We start from the raw sequence: 19,374 nt of genomic DNA on the forward strand, positions 1-19,374 counted from the left end.
TTCTAACCTAATGATAAATGGAAAGGTGTGGTGATCTAATGTGCGAAGAAATGAATACCGGAGACGAATATGCAAGGGTTAAATAGATGGAGATCTCAATCAGTAAAAGTGGGGTATTTGGGCAATGCTCCCACTAGGATTCAGGTATTAGGTACCGAATAAGCAAAGTGTTTCTATGATGAGTAAGTTAAGTCGTGGAAATCCAAATATAATCGGATCCGGCCTCCGGATCAACGATACTAGTCCCCTACGAGGTCCCGGTGGAGAAATCGCTCAATCTCAACACCTCACACCAAATATGACTGCAAAGCACTCTAGGGATTCCAAGAGGTGTATCCGATTCCTAAAGATTGATCCAACCCTAATTCCCGGCGAAGGATCCTAACCCCCTACAAGGTCCCGGCGGAGAAATCTCTCAATCTCATGCCTCACACCAAATATGGTTGCATAGAGCTTAAGGAACGGAGATAGAATACACTCAATCGGAAGGAAGAGGGGACACTCCACTATCTCATGACTCACCCTCTCAACCCTCTTTAACCTTGAAGTTCTAACTCTAATGGAGACCTCTCTCACATCAAAGTAACAAATCATGCAAATCCAATCAACCACAAGGATTAATTAAACAAGCAAGCAATGAGAATACAAGATTAAAACTTAATCAAACTCGAATTAAATAGAAACACTAAACAAATCCACAAAAGATGAGAATCCTAGGGTTCACAAGCCCAAATACCGTCTAGGGTTTTAGCTCTCCATGGAGCAACATACAAAACACACCATCAATGAATGAAAGTACATTAAAACCATAGAAATAAACCCCCTTATATATGAACTGATGGCCTTGATGGAGAGCTTCGACGTCTTGAAGGACCTACTCCGAAGCTAGGTTCACTGGTGGCTTCCTTGATGCTATGACAGAGGAGGAGTCGATCAAAGTTGGTGACGAAGCGCCTCCAAAGCCGCAAAGACCTCCTCTCCAAACCCTAGCCGTCTCACCCCTCAAGAGCAGCACAAAAGATGAGAAAGAATAGGGAAAAACGACTATTTATAGGCCTTAGATCGCGTCTGTCACGTGACCCCACGCGCCCGTGTGGATTTTCCACGCGGCCGCGTGGGCTGCAGAAATTTTCACGAGGGCGCGTGGAATTTCCACGTGGGCGCGTGAACAGCAATTTTGCCACAGTATTGCTACAGTGAAATTACTGCAGTAAATTTGCTACAGTACTTTCCACTCTTCTCTTGAGGCCACATGTCCGGGAACACGTCCATGTGGTAGGCTATAAAACTTTTCTTCATCGACGTATCTTTGAGAGGTCTTGCAATCTTCACAAAGAGAAGGAACATGAAAATGTGGCTGCCTTTGTGCCCTTCCAACTGGTAAATTGACTTGAATCTTCTTGGAAGTTGGCACACATCTCCACGTTTATGAACTCCTCTCGTGTCTTGGTCCTTGAATTGAACAAAAACTCCCAACATTGTGTCTTTATAGCCTATCTTTGCTTCCTTTTTACTCTTCAAGGCATTCACAACCTATATGCATAAAAGAACACCAAATACACAATATGAGACATAAACCATGGTAAAAAACGATGCTCAATGCATGTAAAACATATATAAAAATATGTCTACTCAAGCACTTATCAGCCCACATACATTGGTGTGAATTAGCTCTAGCATCTTCTTGGATCTCCAAGCAACGCCTTTAGGAAAAGGTTGTCGATGTTGCTTGCCAAGTGCACATCCTTCACAAACTTCATGTTTTTCTTCAATTTTTGGTAATCCATAAGCCATTCCCTTTTGTTGAAGTAGTTTAAGGCTGCAAAAATTTAAATGCCCAAGCCGTTTGTGCCATAGCCATGCATCTTCAACAACAAGAGCCTTCAATGCTTGTATTCCTCAATAGTTAAAATTAATTGGGAAGCTCCGATTTGTCTCCATCTTCACTGTTGCAACCAGTTGTCTGCCATCCTTTTTATCGTAGATAAAGCATTGATTGTCATCAAAGTTCAATGCATATCTATGCTCAAGGAGTTATCCAAGACTTAGAAGATTTTGTCCTAAATCAGGGACAAACAACACATCTTGAATAAATTTGGTGCCTTTCTTCGTTTGAACACTTATGGTTCCTCTTCCTTGTGCTTGCACAATACCTCCATTTCCCATCTTAACTTGAGTTTTTATAGACTCATCAAGGTCAACAAAGATAGATCTCTTCTTTGTCATATGATTGCTACAACCACTATCAAAAAACCAAATATCATCATTGGTTCACATTGCCATGTGACAAGAAAAATTAAATTTCCTTCACCACCTTGCTCCTCCTTTGAAAAATGTGCTTGTTGATTGCCTTTAAGTCAACAATTCTTCTCAATATGGCCAAATGTTTTGCAATGGTGACACTTAGGCTTACCCTTATGCCAACAATCCTTCTCAAGATGATTATCCTTGCCACAAATGTTGCAAGACTTGAAATTTTCTGTAGTAAATGTTCTTGAAAAGTATTTCTGCCTTTTCCTCTTAAATTTCTGCCTCTTCCTCTTCCACGAACATATCTTCCACCTCTACTTGGTTCTCCACCTTCATCATTCTTGGGGGTGATATTTACCTTTGATTGGAAAGCACTTTCAACTGATTTTTCAGCTTGCCTTGCAAGTCTTCTTTCATGAGCCATCAAAGATCCCATCATCTCTTGAATCTTCATTGATGAAATATCTTTTGTCTTTTCAATTATCGACACCATAGAATCAAACTTTGGAGGTAAACTCACAAGGAGCTTCTCAATAATTTTGTTGTCTTCAATCTCCTCACCAAATGCTTTCATTTCATTCACAATTTTAACAATCTTTGTATAGTAGTCTTGCACATTTTCTACCTCATTCATCTTCAAGTTCTAAATTTCTCTTCTCAATGTTTGCAGAGTGGCATTCTTCACCTTAACATCGCCTTGGAAATCTTTTTGTAAAAATTCCCATGCTTCTTTGACTTTAGTTGCCCCAATTATTCTTGAGAAAATATCTGGACTTACCCCCTGCTGAGTATATGAAAGGGCCTTAGCATCCTTTCTTCTGTGTTCCTTGAGTGCTTTTAATTCTTGATTACTTAGATTTGTGGTAGATGAAGGTTCATCATATCCTTCCTCAACATACTCCCACAAATCCAATGATCTAAATACAATTTTCATCTTCACACACTAGTGATCAAAAAGTTCTCCAGAGAATACTAGAATTGGAGGACAATCAATTCCTTGATTCGCCATGAAACTTTTCTTTAACTCAACTTCTAATATGGGTGAGATCTTGTAGCTCTGATGCCAAATTATGTTGTAGATCAAACACAAGCCAAGGCACAATATGGGAAGCAAGCAAGCTAGTGCACAGAAACAATCTTCATTCAAGCATAATTCTTCATGTTCATCACTTGATTCTCTGAAGATGAGATAGCATACAAGCAATTGAAGCTGAACCTTAAGAAGTAAATTGCAACTTACTTAAAATACAAAAGCAATGGCTCATTCCTTATAACATCCAAGAATCTAGCTTTAGCTTGAAGTAGATATGAATTAATCCTGCAGTATAAAACAGAGGATTTGAAGAGGCAAAACAGATTCAGAATTTTCAGCAGAAAAAACTGCAGATCATCATCATCATTGGCATGTCATTCATCTCTTCATTACATTGGGAGCTGCTCACTTTTTTCATTCTAGAGTTTTCTGCAGACAGTAAAACAAAAGTGCACACACTCACATGAAAACACATATTTAATTGATATTACATAGCTTTGATTAGTCATGGTTGACTAGTCAAATAAGATAGTAGCACATTACTCAACAAAAAGAAAGATGGATTTTTAACAAGTTTGTTCATTAAGTTTTTGAAGGAGATAAGTTTCTTGTGTCCTAAGAGATAGCTATAGATAAGGCTGGAACTCTATTCCAAGTTCAATAATATATAATTAGTATATAAACCAAGTTCAGACATTAATAAATTAGTGTTGTTCTAGTTAAATCTAAATGAGCATATTCCAAAGTTTTAGGAGAAGATATGTAGTTTAGGGTTAGGATAAGAATAAGGTTCTATTATGAATTTTAAGCATCCTATATATACAAAAACTAAGTTCAGAATCTTGATTCAAACTTTAGAGATACCATGCAGGATATGTTATTGTATACAACTTGAGAGATGGCAAAATTAAATAGAGCAAACTGTTTATATAAGCAACAATAGGTGATAGACTGCAGCAGATCCGGTTTCAAAGTTGAAAAATAATACAGATTCATAAGCCAATAGATGCAAAGAATAATCTTGCTCTAACAAGAGCTTCATTAAAAAGAAAAGGTAAATCAAACACAAGATACAGGAAAACAATTCTGGCAAACCCATGAAGCAAGCAACCTAGCCTAATTTTTTTTTAAAAAAAAAAAAAACTTGTGCAATTCTAACTCAAGTTCTACTAACGTAAGCTTTTCAAATAACCCATATTAAAGAGTGCATGCCTGAATATTTATCTTCCTTAAAATAGATCATTAAAACCCAACTCAACCTTGACAATCATTGTGCATAAAAAGAGAAATCACCAAGCAGAACTCAACATTTTGAAAAAAAAAAAATCATCATACCTGGCAACTTTCTCGGTTTTCTCAATGGGACAAACTTTGCACCAATAGCTAGTGCAATGGGTGATCCAAATATGAAGCCTCTGGCCTCAATTCCTAAGAAACTCAAACCATCACCAAGTTAGTCATAACAATAATAACAACATCCCCTAGAATAGTAAGAAATTTCTCTGAGGCTGGTTAAAGCAAATGAGTATTTCATCAGATCACCATATTCTTCATCTGTTCCAATTCAAACTTATTTCAAAAAGAACACAAGAAAATAACTGACACAAGAACAAGATGACAACAATAATTCAAAAATCAGAAAATTGAAACTCCAAAATAAAATTATAAAAAACCACCCAAAGAAGCAAAGAAATAAAAAGATCAACAACAGTAATTCAAAATTTCTAAATACAAGATTAAAAAAAATCTGAAGAAAACCTTATGGTTGAAATTCGAGAAATATTACCAAGATCAAACACCCATGCTATCACTACAAAAAAATTGCCATATACTGACGCTTTTCAATAGTAACAGTTAAATTCCGTAGCTATAGACTGGTTTTTACTGACGATACTTTAAAACTGTCACTATATATAAGATATTTAATGACGGATTTTAATCTGTTGGTATAGGTAGACTTTTATCTATAGTAACAGTAAAATTTGTAGCTATAGATTATCTATACCAACGGAACATTCAATTTGTCAGAATAAATATGACATTTACTTACAAATATTGTTCCATTGGTATAACTACTACTCTATACTTATACTTATCTATAGCAACGGTTAAATGTAGTAGCTATATATTATTTATACCAATGAATTTTTAAAAGTGTTAAAATAGATCAGACATTTAGTGACGGAAATCATTCTGTTGGTAGAGCTATATGTTTTAAATTTTATTTAATTTTTATATTTATGTTTAGTAGAGCATGGCTTAATAATAATAATATTATCAGAATTAAATTTGAGATTTATATTGAGAATAATAATTAAATTAAAAAATAATCATTATAAAACAAATATAAAAAATAATTTCATGATAATTTACTCTATAAATTATAAGCACATTCGTAAAAATAACAATCTAATGAATATCGATTGGATATATAAATTAATTTACAAATTTATGAAAATTAATTAACTTATTATTTTATATAAATTAATTTGTTATATATTTTTTTATTTGACTAATATAAATAATTATTGAAATAAATATTTAAAAGATTAGCATTCATTACTGCAACTACTAAAAAAATATTTTATTTTTTAGTAAATAAATATTTGATTTTATTTATTTTTAAAATTACTTTTAACATTGGATTATGATATAATATATCTCTATATATATATATATTGAAAAAACGCATGTTATTAAAAGATAATGTTTATTATATAAATTAATGAAATTATAATTATTTCATATAAAAATATAAAATTAATTTTTATGTTAAATTCAATTGGTTTATTGGTAGTTGTTTAATATTTAAACTTAAATAATAAATATTTAATGAATAATTGTTTTACTTGCTCTTGTATAATAACAAATAATGTTCATTATATAAATTAATGAAATGGTAAGTATTTCATACAAAAATAAAAAAATAATCCTTATGTTAAATTGAATTGGTTTATTGTTAATTTTATAATATTTAAATTTAAATAATTAATACTTAATGAATAAGAGAGCTTTATAAAAAAACTTAAAAACTTTATAAAAATATAAATAATAAATATTTTTTTCATAAATTTTTATTATATAACAAAAAAACAAAAAGTTATTAAAACATCAACAAACCCATCTTCATCCCTTCTCATTGCCCATCTTCATCCCTTCTCATTGTTGCCGGAGGATCGAGGTTTTTTCCCCGCGGATGCTCCTCGAAACCCTAAACCTTCTCGCAGGTACTCATCCACTTCTTTTTCCTTTTTTTGAAGAATTGGTTTCAAATCCTCTCATTTCCTTGATTCAATTGTCTCTCTGTTGTGCCCTAGACCTTGGTGGGGGAGAAGCACACTCGAATTAGATGGCATGATCTCCATGAAACCTGTCAATTAATCCTTGATTCCTACTCGGAGGTATGATTGTTCTCTTCTTTTCCCCAAATTTGATTGTCTTGGCTGTTGAATCTAGTTCATCTGGTTGGTATCTTGCTTAGTTGCTTTGGAATGAACCCAAAGTATCTCAGTTGTGTTCTGAACTCCATATGATTACTTATGCAGAAGGTTCAACTGCTTTAGAGTATTGCCATGGCTTCAACGCCGGCATCATCAAGGTTCAGGGGCTTTGCTATGGTAGCGGTGAGTTTGATTTTGAGCTCTTTTTGATTTGATTGTTGGTTATTTTTCAAATTTGGATGTGATCTTTGTTGTTTCATAGTGAATGATTTTGTTATTTTTCAGATCGGCTGATAGATTTCTCATTTGGTTCCATCCATGGTTGATTAGATGCCTTGTTATCCAGAATTTTTATGTTTTTATTTCTTGAAATTTTTGGAGAAGGAGCTCATTGATATTTGAGGAGGATGATTGCTATTGATGATTTGATTATAAATCCAAATGAATGTTTCATTAGATTTGTTATTGGTGATGATGAGATTTTTTTGACATTAGAAATGGTTTATAGATGGAAATCTTTGATAGTTTCTTGACTGATATTGTGGTTTTAGATCGGTTGCTCAATTACTCATTTGATTCCATCTATACTGGTTGGGATGTCTTGTTATCCAGATTTTATGTGGATACTTGAAAAAATTGGAGAAAAAGAAACTCACGGATTGGATATTGTGGAGGATTATTGCTATTGGTGGTTTGGTTTTTTGAGAACAAATGAACATTTCACTTCTTTTATTTTGGATTGCAGTCTTCCTTGAGACATTTTCTTGAAGCTTCAACTTTAATACAATACTTGATGAAGTCTAGCCTGATATTTTCTTTTTTTACGTGAATTGCATATGAAAAATAAAAGCAAGTGAAACAAGAACATGCCTGACCTCTTTGGTTCATATCATTCTTCTTAAAGAGTGCATGCCTTTCAATGTAGAAGATCATAACATGAGTAAATCGGCCATTGGATCCCTAATTTCAAGGAATTGATTAATAAAATTCTAGAAACCAAACTAACAGTCCTGAGATAAACTTAACAATAAAGGAAACAATAGTAAGTGAAGATAAGGTTGTCCTTTAGAATAGAACAGTGAAAAGAATAGTTATGCTGAGTCAATGTCATTGAAATTGAGGGTTTTGATTGTAACATCTAGAAATTCCTTATGCTAGGTCGGTGATTTACACATAAATTGGCAAAATTCAAGGGCTTTGAAACTTAACTATCTTGGAATGGGACAGTCCATCGTCAGATGGAATGCTTTGAACTTTGGTTAATGTTATTTTGCTTAATACCGTCCAATATATTTGTTGAATACTGTTTCATGAATCAATTACTTCTCTGTTTGAGCAATGTTTTCTTGGTTTGCTCGTTTTAATTACTGCTAGGCTATCAATTCAACACTATATGCTTCTCCTTGTCTGAAATTGCTTGTGTTCCCTACTAGAAGGGGAGGTAAGCCCTGGATGAATTACATTTTATTTTGCATTGGGAGGGTGCGTCTGTGCCCTGAAGTAAACCGAAAGTTTTTAATCGTATTATATGCACTGTGGGTCTCCAGGATATTATTTTATTTTACACTTGAGCTTTGTTTACGAGTTACTAGAGAAAATTTCCAGAAAATTTTAGGTATAGCTTTGCTGTATATATGTGATACATGACCTCTTACAGGTTTCAAGTTTTAGGCATATAGTGATTTCCCACTAAAACAACGTTTTTGCTTTGCTTGTAGAAAAACAAAATCATCCATTTTTGGGTAAGGTATAACCGTATAAGGCTGTTTTACCAGCAAGGGCAAAGATGGATACGTTATATAATTAGAATAGGGCATGAAATATCTCCTCCCAGATTTACCTAACAAGACGTAGGGGCTTTTTCATATTAAGAGCAAGACATCTAGTGTCACATCTGTCGGCTGGTGCTTGTGGCCTCTTTTGAGTTTTGTCTTAATCCATCGGTTGTGCTCCAATTGCCGATCCAGACGAACATTTGAGCTTTTCCAGTTTCCTACTTTTCTTGTACAAATCAAACAATAATATATTTGCACATTCAAGTTGCTCTTTGACAAGAAATTGAGTGTGCCCAAATGAAGGCTTGCTTGTTATGTAGTATTATATATATATATATACATGCTCGTAATAGACTGAAATGAGAACCAAGAACCAAGAGAAGTCAATAATAGCATCTGAAGAACAGAATTACCAAATACTAGACAATGTAGACATTATATATAATATATATGGCGAGAGAAGTTAGGGTTTCATCATTTCCTCCAAGCAAATAGCGGAGAAATTGACAATCCTAAAGAATGCATAGAGAGGTTAGGTCTCTTCTCCCACCCTACTCGCCTCCTAACAAGCACTTATCGGTTATGTACAACGAGGATTTAACAAGAAAACACTACTCCCTTACGGCTTTCTCATAGTTACGTCTTCAAGCTGGTTAGCATGCATGGGCACTTTGCAAGAACAAGGAAATCAAGTATAGAAATCGAGTGTATCAAGAAAAAAAATAAGTGTGTGTGCAGTTACTGATCCCAAAGCAAAGAAATGTCCCCATTTACTTTGTTTGTTCAAGGGGGTTGTTGTTATTATGTGCTTGTGTAGTATGTACGCTAGCTTTTGTTCAAGAGAAAATTAGCTTGTAGTAGTAGTACCTTGAACGTAAGAAAGAACTAAAGAAACTAGAAAGTCATAATTTGCTGCTTGTGCTGGTTCCTAAAAATTAAAACTTAGAAAATACACTGTCCGGGGTATTTTTGGAAATTAACAAGGATTTTATATTGCTCTCTGTACATACCTCAACTAGCCTCTGCAATGACTGGACGTGGTTGATGATTTCGTCCGACGCCAGCGCCGTGCCTGATATCTAATTTATATTATTTTATTTTTTAATTTACAAAGTAAACTCAAATAGTTAGGAAGTTGAAAAGCGTGTGCTTAATTAATTAACTAAGTAAAACGATTTGATTAGGGACATTGATGTATTTCCGGCATGTGAACAACAAGGACATAAATTCCGGTATTCACTAGAAAATTGGGCTTTTGATTTTACCACAATCGTACACCCCTTTTATATAATAATAATAATAATAATAATAATGGGTTGCCTTCTAAACGAAAAACTCATTAATTAAAAAGCCTTTTTCTTTTTTTCCTTTTTAAGCGAGACTTTCTATATATCTATATCTATATATATATATATATATATATATTTAAAGTTTAGGGACACAATGAATAATAACCTTATGGGCAAAAGATCAATAATGCGGCAAGCAATGAGAGAAAAAGGAAAGCCTAAAAAAATGCAAAACTTTTACAAGCATATGTCATTGTTTCCAAGCCCAACCCGACCGCATGTTTGGTAGACCAACCGGATCACACCACCCCACGAATCCAACTGTTTGCCTACCCACTACTTCTTCATCAAGACCCTTTGATTCGACCAAAATAACAACCATGCCATATAAACCTTTTTATTTCACCCAAATAAAATAAAATAAATAACTTTTAAATCAGGCTGACCTTGCTGCAACCGGGGACCAATTCCTGCAGCAGCTTCATCCTAGCATTTATTTTCTCCCTCCTTGCCTAAAAAAATTAATTTTAAAAAAAACAACATTTTATAGAAAATTTAAAAAAAAAAGAAAAATAATTAATTAATGATTAGATTCTAATGACGAGGATTACTCTTTCTGCCAAACTATGGCTATCGATGGCTCAGCCACGCCCGAGCTCCGGACGTGGGCGTAAAGGGAGCTTCTCGTTCTCCTCCGATGGTTTTTCCGGCTCCCTCTTCTCCACTCCGGCTCTTCTTCGCCGGTGGCTTAGCCCTATAACCAAACCGCGTTTCCAGATTCGCACAAGAGAATGTAAAAAGCAATGAAATATAACCCTAGAATTCTCTATACCTTGTTCCGGTCACCGTCCTTCCGTTTCACCGGCCGCTGAGGCCGGTCACCGGAGTCGGAGTCCACAGGTTATTGCTTCGAGCGTGGTGCGTGGCTGCCGGAGTTTGACGCTTGTGGAGACTCCCCAGCGGCGGCGAAGACGGAGAACAAGCATCAGACCCAACCAGGCACGCATGACATGAACTGTGTATGAAGGGAATGTAAGGAGGGTATGAAGTTTTTGTTTCTTTTCTCAGAGAATGGACTTTTTGGCGGTCATGATCCAAGACATTTATGTCCGGCTCCATGTGTTAAGTCGGGATGGTTTAGGGTTTTGGAAACCAAGGATTTGTCACATGGACTTGTCTCATCTAGGTTTTTACGTAGCTATGGCTTCTAGATCTAGGGGTTTTAAGTGCAGACAGTCTCACCCTCCAAAGACCTATCTATATTCCCCACATACACACCCTTTGCATGGTTGGCTGGGTATAGCGTAGCATATTCAATTATATATCATTCATTGTGTATATTTCTTTTCACTTATCATATATGCTGAACAGTAATTGCTCTTTATTAATAAACACTTGTAAGTCTCTCATCTTAAAATTGACAGAAAAACACTGAAATCTCTTGGTCATAAAACTTTTGTAAGTTTATATATACTTTTGTCACTCGTTTAAGTTGATATTAATATAGTAGAACAATAAACAGCAATCACATGCAAAACTATTTATCTGAGTTCAAATTTTACAAGTTCATACATGCAACATGAGAAACTCCTTTAAATTAAATATATCAAATGAATCTATATTACTCTTTCTAGTTTTTAAGCCATGTTGTATTTTTCTAAACATTTTTTTTTTCTTGTTTGCATGTTTTGAAAAGTTAGAAATGCCTAACCAAAAAGAATATTTACTCAATGTTTCAGTACTATCAACAAGAATCATCCAAACTGAGGTAGCAAATCACAAACCTGCAAAACTCTAATAGGTAAACAATGCATACACTTTACTTTCTCATATTAATAAATATACGAATTGTGTCTGTGGAATATTTGCAGGGATCTTGTATTGTGAAGCAAGAAGGCATGTTTGGTGGGTCAAGCACTTGAAATCAACTATTTCCGAGTGAGAAACTATTTGGAGGTAAAATGGATAATCTTGTATTGCTATTTTTATAAAATGACATCTAATTAAGTTTAGGAGTTGCAAACAAGATCAAAATGCATGCTCATTAGTCAATTTCATGGCTTTGTCATCTATAATAAATCATGTAGAATTGGTTAGTGTAATGGGAAGTTTAATTAACATATTCTAAACAAAGGAATCATGTAGACTGTCATCTAAGTTTTTTTTAACATTATTAGTAAACTATTTAACAATAAATCTTTCCTATTATAACATTATTTTTATAATAGTTTCTCTAATAAGTATTGGCATGTGGAAATAAAATATATGCAAACACTAATATTATAAATCATTCTTTATTTTAATTTTTTTAATTCTCACAAGTAATTTAAATCTATTGTTATTATTCAGTGTTAATTCTTCAACTTATGGATAAAACGTGGATAAACCTTACATCAAGAGCAAGTGAAGAGTATATAAATGGGGTCACCAATTTCTTAGATTTTGCCTTTGCCAAATTATCCGAAGATGGTAAAATTTGGTGTCCTTGTGTTAAATGTGTGAACACATATAGGGTGTCCCGAAGAGAAGCATTTGATCACATTATTTGTGATGGCTTTCTTAAAGGATATGTTCGATGGATTTTTCATGGGGAAACCACGGAAGTAGCTACTTCTACTGTTATAAGTAATGAAGAAGAAATAGTGTTTGGCAATGATATTCATGAGTTATTGCATGATATGATGGCTGAAGAAGATATGAATGCTGATGTCCATAATATGCAATCAGAAGAAAGTCACTGGGGCCAACATTATACTCACAGAATTCATAGTGACAATTTTTATAGCTTGCTTAAAGATGCTGAGGTGGAATTATATCCGGGTTGCAAGAATTTCACAAAATTCTCTTTTGCGATCTATTTGTTCCACATTAAATGTTTTAATGGGTGGACCAACAAGTCCTTCAATGCATTACTAGAGTTGCTGAAACTTGTTCTACCAGAAGGTAATACATTGCCAAGGTCATATCAAGAAATGAAAAAGATGATTTCTGCATTAAGTTTGGGTTATGAAAAAATTCATGCTTGTCCCAATGATTGCATACTATTTTGGAAGGAGAATGCAAATGAAGACAAATGCACAAAATGTGGAGCTTCAAGATGGAAAGAGAGCTTGAATGATGGAAAAAATGATTCTGAAGATGCTTTTACAAAAAAGAAAAAAAAAGCTACCAAAATATTACGATGGTTTCCTCTTATTCCAAGATTGCAAAGGTTATTTATGTCTTCAAAAACTGCTTCTCTAATGACTTGGCATGAACATGAACGTACCAAAGATGGATGCCAAAGACATCCTGCAGATTCTCAAGCTTGGAAAGAATTAGATTCTCGATATCCTCAATTCTCCTCTGATCCTCGTAATGTTCGGTTGGGATTAGCTTCTGATGGTTTCAATCCATTCAAAACTATGACTATTGTTCATAGTGCTTGGCCTGTTATCTTGATACCTTATAATTTACCTTTATGGATGTGTATGAAGCAGTCAAACTTTATTCTTTCCTTGCTTATTCCTGGTCCAAAAGGACCTGGAAACAATATAGATGTATACTTGCAACCGTTGATTGAAGAATTGCAAGTGCTTTGGGAAGTTGGTATAGAGACTTTTGATGCGGCCACAAATCAAATTTTTCAGTTACATGCAGCAGTTATTTGGACAATCAATGACTTTCCTGCATATGCCAATTTGTCTAGATGGAGTACGAAGGGAGAGTATGCATGTCCCTGTTGTGGATATGATGCCAATTCTAAGTGGTTAAAACATAGTAGAAAGCATTGTTACATGGGCCATCGTAGATGGTTGAAACCTAACCATAGGTTTCGTAATGATAAACTTTCTTTTGATGGGACACAAGAATTTAGAAATGCTCCATTACCATCATCTGGTATTGAAGTGTTGAGACAAGTGGAAGATATGAATGGTAGCAAAGATGGACCTTGGAAAAAGAAGAGCATTTTTTTCACATTGCCTTATTGGAAACATCTTCTATTGCGTCATAATCTTGATGTCATGCACATAGAAAAAAAATGTATGTGATAACATCTTTGGCACATTGATTGGACAAGATGGGAAATCAAAGGACACTTATAAGTCCAGACTTGATCTTGTTGAAATGGGTATCAGGAGCGTTCTTCATCCCAAAACTCGTCCTGACACTAATATTCAATATTTTACCACAAGCTTCCTATCAGATGAGTTTGGAAGAAAAAAAATACTTTTTTGAAGATTCTCAAGGAAATGAGAACTCCAGATGAATATTCTTCTAATATCTCACGTTGTGTGCAACTTAAACAACGGAAGCTCATAGGACTGAAAAGTTATGATTGTCATTTATTAATGCAAGAATTTCTTCCCATAGCAATACGATGTTCTTTACCTGAAAAAGTGTGCTCAGTTCTAATTGACTTGTCCAATTTTTTTAAAGACCTTTGCTCTAAGGTTCTTCAAGAAAGTGACTTTGATTTGCTTGAGTATCGAGCTGCTTCAACATTATGTGAAATGGAAAAAAAATTTCCTCCGTCTTTTTTTACCATAATGGTACATTTGGTTATTCATTTAGCAAATGAAGCAAGACTTGCTGGTCCAGTCATATATCGGTGGATGTATCCTGTTGAGAGGTATATGTTGCATTCTAAATATTTATTTTAAATACCTAAATTTCAATTTTATATTTAATACATATACTTATATTTGAATTTATATTTGAATAGGTTTCTTCTTACGCTTAAGACGTATGTGCGTAATAGAGCTAGTCCAGAGGGTTCAATTGCAGAAGGCTATTTAGCTAATGAATGTTTAACTTTTGCTTCACGATATTTAGTGGGGACTGAAACTAGCTTAAATCAATCAACTAGAAATGAAGAAGATCAAAATGTTGCCAATGATGAGGAAGTATCCATTTTTGCAAATGTTGGAAGACCATTGGGAAGGGAAAAAAAATAAAGGCTTTAGTAGTAACAAGCGTAAGAGGGTCTCACGTATTACACTTGACAACCAAACTTTGGTACAAGCACATCGTTATGTGTTGTTCAATTCTAATGGAGTTGCTCCATTTTTAAAGTAAGATTAATTCATCATATAAATTTTTATGTGTGCTAAATTATATTAATTGAAAATTTTTATTTAGTATATTTAATTTTGTATTTAGGAAGCATGAGCAATTTATTAAGAGGCGTAATCGCTCCCCACGTCTTTCGCCTTATGAGATACAAAAGTTACAAAGTGAAATATTTCATGATTGGTTTCATGATCATGTAAGTGTGACTTCAAGTTTGGATTACTTATAATATTTTTAAGTTATAGCATTATTTTAATTAATTATGTATGATATTACATAGGTTGCACAATTGGAGCAACAAGGAAATGCAAACATCACCGATGAACTTAGACTACTTGCTCGTGGTCCAATGGATACAGCAAGGAGATATACTGGATACATTGTTAATGGTTTTAGATTTCACACCAAAGCTCGTGAAAGATGGTTGAAAACTCAAAATAGTGGGGTTGTTGTAACATCTAAGATGATGAGTTATGCAAGTTCAAGGGATGCACGACCTATTGAAGGAGAAATTAACTATTATGGGGTTTTAACTGACATCATTCAACTAAACTACAGTGGTAGATTCAAGGTTGTTTTATTTAAATGTGATTGGATCGATCCAAATAGAGGTTTGAAAAAAGATAAATTTGGTTTTACTATTGTGAATTTTTCACATCTTGCTCATAGTGGAACTAATTTGGTTGATGATCCTTTTGTTTTTGCATCACAAGCTAAGAAGGTCTTTTATGTTCAAGATGAAAAGAATAAAGATTGGCTTATTGTCAAGCATGCAAAACTTAGGGACATATATGATATCGGTGGTGGATCATCCTTTGATAGGGGTCAAGGGAGTGGAGAAGTACAAGATGATGACTCACATGACACTACAAAATGGGTTCGAAATGAAGTTGATGGAGTGGAGCTCACACAAGAAATGAAAACGGCGCATGAAGAAGAACAAGCTCTTTATGAACATAATGAGGACCTTTTTTAGATCTATTTTATGATTTAATTTCGTGTTATAGATGTTGATTATAGAACCAAGTTTGTTCATTTTATTTTGTTGATGTGACTATGTGGGTATGAAGTTTAATTTGTGTGTTTGAATTTTATTATATTTTGATTATCTTGGTTAATGCATGTCCTTTAAGAGCATATAAAGGTAAATTACTTATTTTCCTTTAACTAAGATTTATTTGAGGCATTTTTTTATGAGGAAATTAATTTATCTGTTAATTTTTTTTATTTCAGATAAATGGGAAAGCGTAAACGGTTGAATATCACTAAGACAAATCGCACTTCGACTTCTCAACAACAATCCGAATCAGGCTCATTATCTGAACAACAATCTGTGTTTTTAGGAACTGAGCTTTCACCAAATGAACCTCGACAACAATTTGAACAACCATCAACTTCATGTATAAATTCTAACGCATTAGTTAATGTATTTTCACTTATTTATATTTAACTGTGACTTAAATTTTTTTGTGTTACTCTTTTATGTAGGTAATGCTAAGCCAAAAAAAGTTCGAGGTCCTACACGTATGGCTGATATTTGGGATTTGAATAATGAAGAACGAGTTGTTGTCAAGTTAAACGATCACCGTATACCAATTGGAGAAGAAGCTACTAAATTAACTCGATTTATCGGTAGTATGATGCGAATGCCTAACTTTGCACCTATTACTTACACAACTTGGCATGAGTTCCCAGATTCTACAAAGGAAGAAATATGGAAAGTAATCGAGGTATTAAATCTTATTATGTTCAAGATATATTTTTTTAATTTACTTCAATATATTAGCATTCAACTAATACTTTTTTTCTTATTTTTTTCTTAAAATTTTAGACCAAATTCACATTTGAGTTGTTGCATTCACATGAGAATGATGAGTCTTTAAATGAAAATACAACTCAAATGGTTAAGAGTTGGATAGTGTCTGATATGAGTACTAAGTGGAGGCAATGGAAGAATTTTTTGAAGTCCAAATATTATGATGAACACAAGACAGTAGAGGAAATGGCCTCAAAGATTGATGATCCTCGAGTAGACAAACAACAATTTTTGGTAATTGCTACTTATTGGTTGACTGACAAAGCGAAGGTATATCTATATATTTCACATTATATACCATTTATATTGGTTTGATAATCAAAACATAATGATACATTATGTTATATTCTATATACTCAAAAATTGTATAGGAACAAAGTGAGACAAATAGAACAAATCGTTCAAAATCTGATGAACCCCATTGTGCAGGAACAAGATCATTCCCTACTATTATTCAAACTGTGGTATAAATTTACAATTTTTTTTATTGAATTTTGACTAATGTTATGGGTTTTGGGAAATTGAGTTTGTTATATCTACTTAAATAAAGTAATTTTGTAGACTGAAGAATCTAATGGAATTCCACCATCACGTGCTGAAATGTATATACGCACTCGTACCCGTAAAGATGGAAGTGTTGTGAATGAAAAAGCAGCTTCTGTTGTGGTATTTATTTAACTTCATGCTATTTTTAATTAATGGTTGTGTTTTCTAATAACTTGACACTTACACTAAATTCAATGGTTTGTAGAATTATGGATGGCAAGGAAATAGAGGTTCTAGTATTTTTTTGATTTTATGCTTTTGATTTATATTGTAGGAACTTATGAAGAAAGGATTAAGTGAAAGTAATTCACAAGATCCTAAAAGGTGTTCATGGGAAAATGATGTGTATTCACAAGTTAAAGGACCAGAGAAAAGAGGGCGTATTCGTTGTATGGGAACAATTTCTACTTCATCAAGCAAGTCTGGTCCTTCATGTTCTCAAATCATATATCATAATGAAGTACAAGATTTGAAGGCTGAGGTTCAAGGATTGAAGGAAGCTTTAACTACTGTGATTTCATTATTTCAAAAACAATTTCCTAATGAGAACATGGAGGTCCTAAATGCTGTGACTCGCATAGTCAATGGAGAGGTATGTGATACTATGTATATTTAGCTATATATATATATATTAGAGTAGCAAATTTGTTGTTAGTCTATAGTCACACTATGGATTAAATATATTTATTTTTCCTTATTGGCACATATAAGTTTTTTTAATCTTTTGTTTTGATTGTTGTATATTTAATTATTTTAATTTGGTTTGTTGTAGGATTTTGATGGTATTGTTGGTAATTTTTTAATAGTCTTTGATATTTATCATTGTTTTTAAATACATTTATTTTTCCCTTATTGTCATATATAAGTTTTGTTCATTTTTTTGTTTTGATGGTTGCATATTTAATTATTTTTATTTTTGGTTTGTTGTAGGATTTTGATGGTATTGTTGGTAATTTTTTTAATGGTCTTTGATATATATCATTGTTTTTAATCTTTACAAGTTATTACTAGTTTGCAAATCCTTTTAGCTATTGTTGTGTAAACAATTTTAACTTCTATTTTATATAATTTGTAGGTACCTGATGCTTCTAGTGCTCAACAAACGCCGCGTGGGAATAATCATTCTCATGAATCAAGTCATCAAGTAAATCCAAATGCATCAAGTAAGCTCTTATTGTCTCCAAATGAAAAGAAGGCATGACATGTTGTATATTATTTTACTTATAGTTTTTTTATATTATTCAGCTTATTATTTTAAGTTTTTATATTAGTGTTTTATTGTTACATACATCTTATTAATTGTAATTTTTTTTAAAATGGTTCTTGTAGGTGATGCCGTTTAGAAGATGACATCGGTTCTACTTGGGAAAATTCTTGTTGCTTTATTGGGTTGTTAGACATGAAATGAAAGTAGTTTATTTTTGTGTTAGATTTGAAATTGAGGGAAGAACTCTTGGTTGTCAAGATTGAATGGTGGTTTATTTTTGGACATATACCTTATAAATATATGTTTGTGGTGATGTAATAGTTTTTTTCTTTTTTTATTTTTTTAGTGGAATGTTTTTTTGTGTTTTTTTAATGGCATTGATTGTTTTTAATTTATTGTAAATTAATTTAATTGTGTATGAGTTATTAAACTATTCATAATATATTTCCGGGGGTAACAATAATAGTTTTTATTGATGATTAATTATTAATATAAAAAATTTTTACCGACGGTATAGTAGTTGCTAAAAGCTAAACATGTCTTTTTGAATATACATCTATAGCAACGGATGTTGTAGTCATTGATAAATCAAATGGATTTATTCCAACAAATATTGTAACTGGTTGTATAGGTCTATGCTTATGAGATTTTTTTATTGATGGTAAAAAAATGTTGGAATATACATTTTTATCATTGGTATAAGGTAAATAAATATGAGATGCTTTACCAGCGGTGAGATTAATAGTTATGAGTTATATTCCGTTGGTAAATCCCATGAACCTTTTCCAATAGAAGCTATAACCGTTGGTATAGATGTATGTGCACAAGACTTTTACTAATTGTAAAAAAATTGTTGGAATAAGTGTTTTTATTGTTGGTATAGGATAAGTAATTTGACGGTGCTATCTCAACAGTATAACCAATAGTTACAATCATATTCCGTTGGTAAAACTAATAAATCTATTC

At 33.2% G+C, this 19,374-nt stretch overlaps 4 protein-coding genes and 2 long non-coding RNA genes across 6 annotated transcripts; 5 read left to right on the plus strand and 1 right to left on the minus strand.

Moving 5' to 3' along the window:
- Window positions 1-9,521: 9,521 nt before the first annotated feature.
- LOC120282665 lies at window positions 9,522-10,422 on the minus strand. The gene is made up of 3 exons (XR_005543012.1): window positions 10,399-10,422; window positions 10,234-10,299; window positions 9,522-9,577 (listed from the first exon to the last, which is right to left on the minus strand). It is a non-coding gene; the product is annotated as an uncharacterized LOC120282665 (long non-coding RNA).
- A 1,100-nt stretch (window positions 10,423-11,522) lies between these two features.
- LOC120282667 lies at window positions 11,523-12,278 on the plus strand. Its single transcript, XR_005543013.1, has 3 exons — window positions 11,523-11,555; window positions 11,659-11,743; window positions 12,137-12,278. It is a non-coding gene; the product is annotated as an uncharacterized LOC120282667 (long non-coding RNA).
- Window positions 12,279-12,468: 190 nt separating this feature from the next.
- On the plus strand, window positions 12,469-13,818 carry LOC120282799. Its single transcript, XM_039289645.1, has one exon. It carries the CDS (start codon window positions 12,469-12,471, stop codon window positions 13,816-13,818), a length of 1,350 nt encoding a protein of 449 aa, XP_039145579.1.
- A 125-nt stretch (window positions 13,819-13,943) lies between these two features.
- Window positions 13,944-14,793, plus strand: LOC120282663. Its single transcript, XM_039289504.1, has 2 exons — window positions 13,944-14,399; window positions 14,493-14,793. The coding sequence occupies exons 1-2, from the start codon at window positions 14,020-14,022 to the stop codon at window positions 14,722-14,724; spliced, it is 612 nt and encodes a 203-aa protein (XP_039145438.1). The 5' UTR covers window positions 13,944-14,019; the 3' UTR covers window positions 14,725-14,793.
- Window positions 14,794-15,016: 223 nt separating this feature from the next.
- Window positions 15,017-16,056, plus strand: LOC120282664. The gene is made up of 3 exons (XM_039289505.1): window positions 15,017-15,035; window positions 15,120-15,450; window positions 15,553-16,056. Exons 2-3 carry the CDS (start codon window positions 15,189-15,191, stop codon window positions 15,813-15,815), a joined length of 525 nt encoding a protein of 174 aa, XP_039145439.1. The 5' UTR covers window positions 15,017-15,035; window positions 15,120-15,188; the 3' UTR covers window positions 15,816-16,056.
- A 20-nt stretch (window positions 16,057-16,076) lies between these two features.
- Window positions 16,077-18,721, plus strand: LOC120282800. The gene is made up of 8 exons (XM_039289646.1): window positions 16,077-16,239; window positions 16,328-16,569; window positions 16,671-16,925; window positions 17,027-17,119; window positions 17,217-17,321; window positions 17,476-17,793; window positions 18,277-18,364; window positions 18,531-18,721. The coding sequence occupies exons 1-8, from the start codon at window positions 16,077-16,079 to the stop codon at window positions 18,542-18,544; spliced, it is 1,278 nt and encodes a 425-aa protein (XP_039145580.1). The 3' UTR covers window positions 18,545-18,721.
- The last annotated feature ends 653 nt before the right edge of the window (window positions 18,722-19,374 follow it).

Source organism: Dioscorea cayenensis, chromosome 18 (assembly GCF_009730915.1).
Source record: "Dioscorea cayenensis subsp. rotundata cultivar TDr96_F1 chromosome 18, TDr96_F1_v2_PseudoChromosome.rev07_lg8_w22 25.fasta, whole genome shotgun sequence".
NCBI classification, from domain to species: domain Eukaryota; kingdom Viridiplantae; phylum Streptophyta; class Magnoliopsida; order Dioscoreales; family Dioscoreaceae; genus Dioscorea; species Dioscorea cayenensis.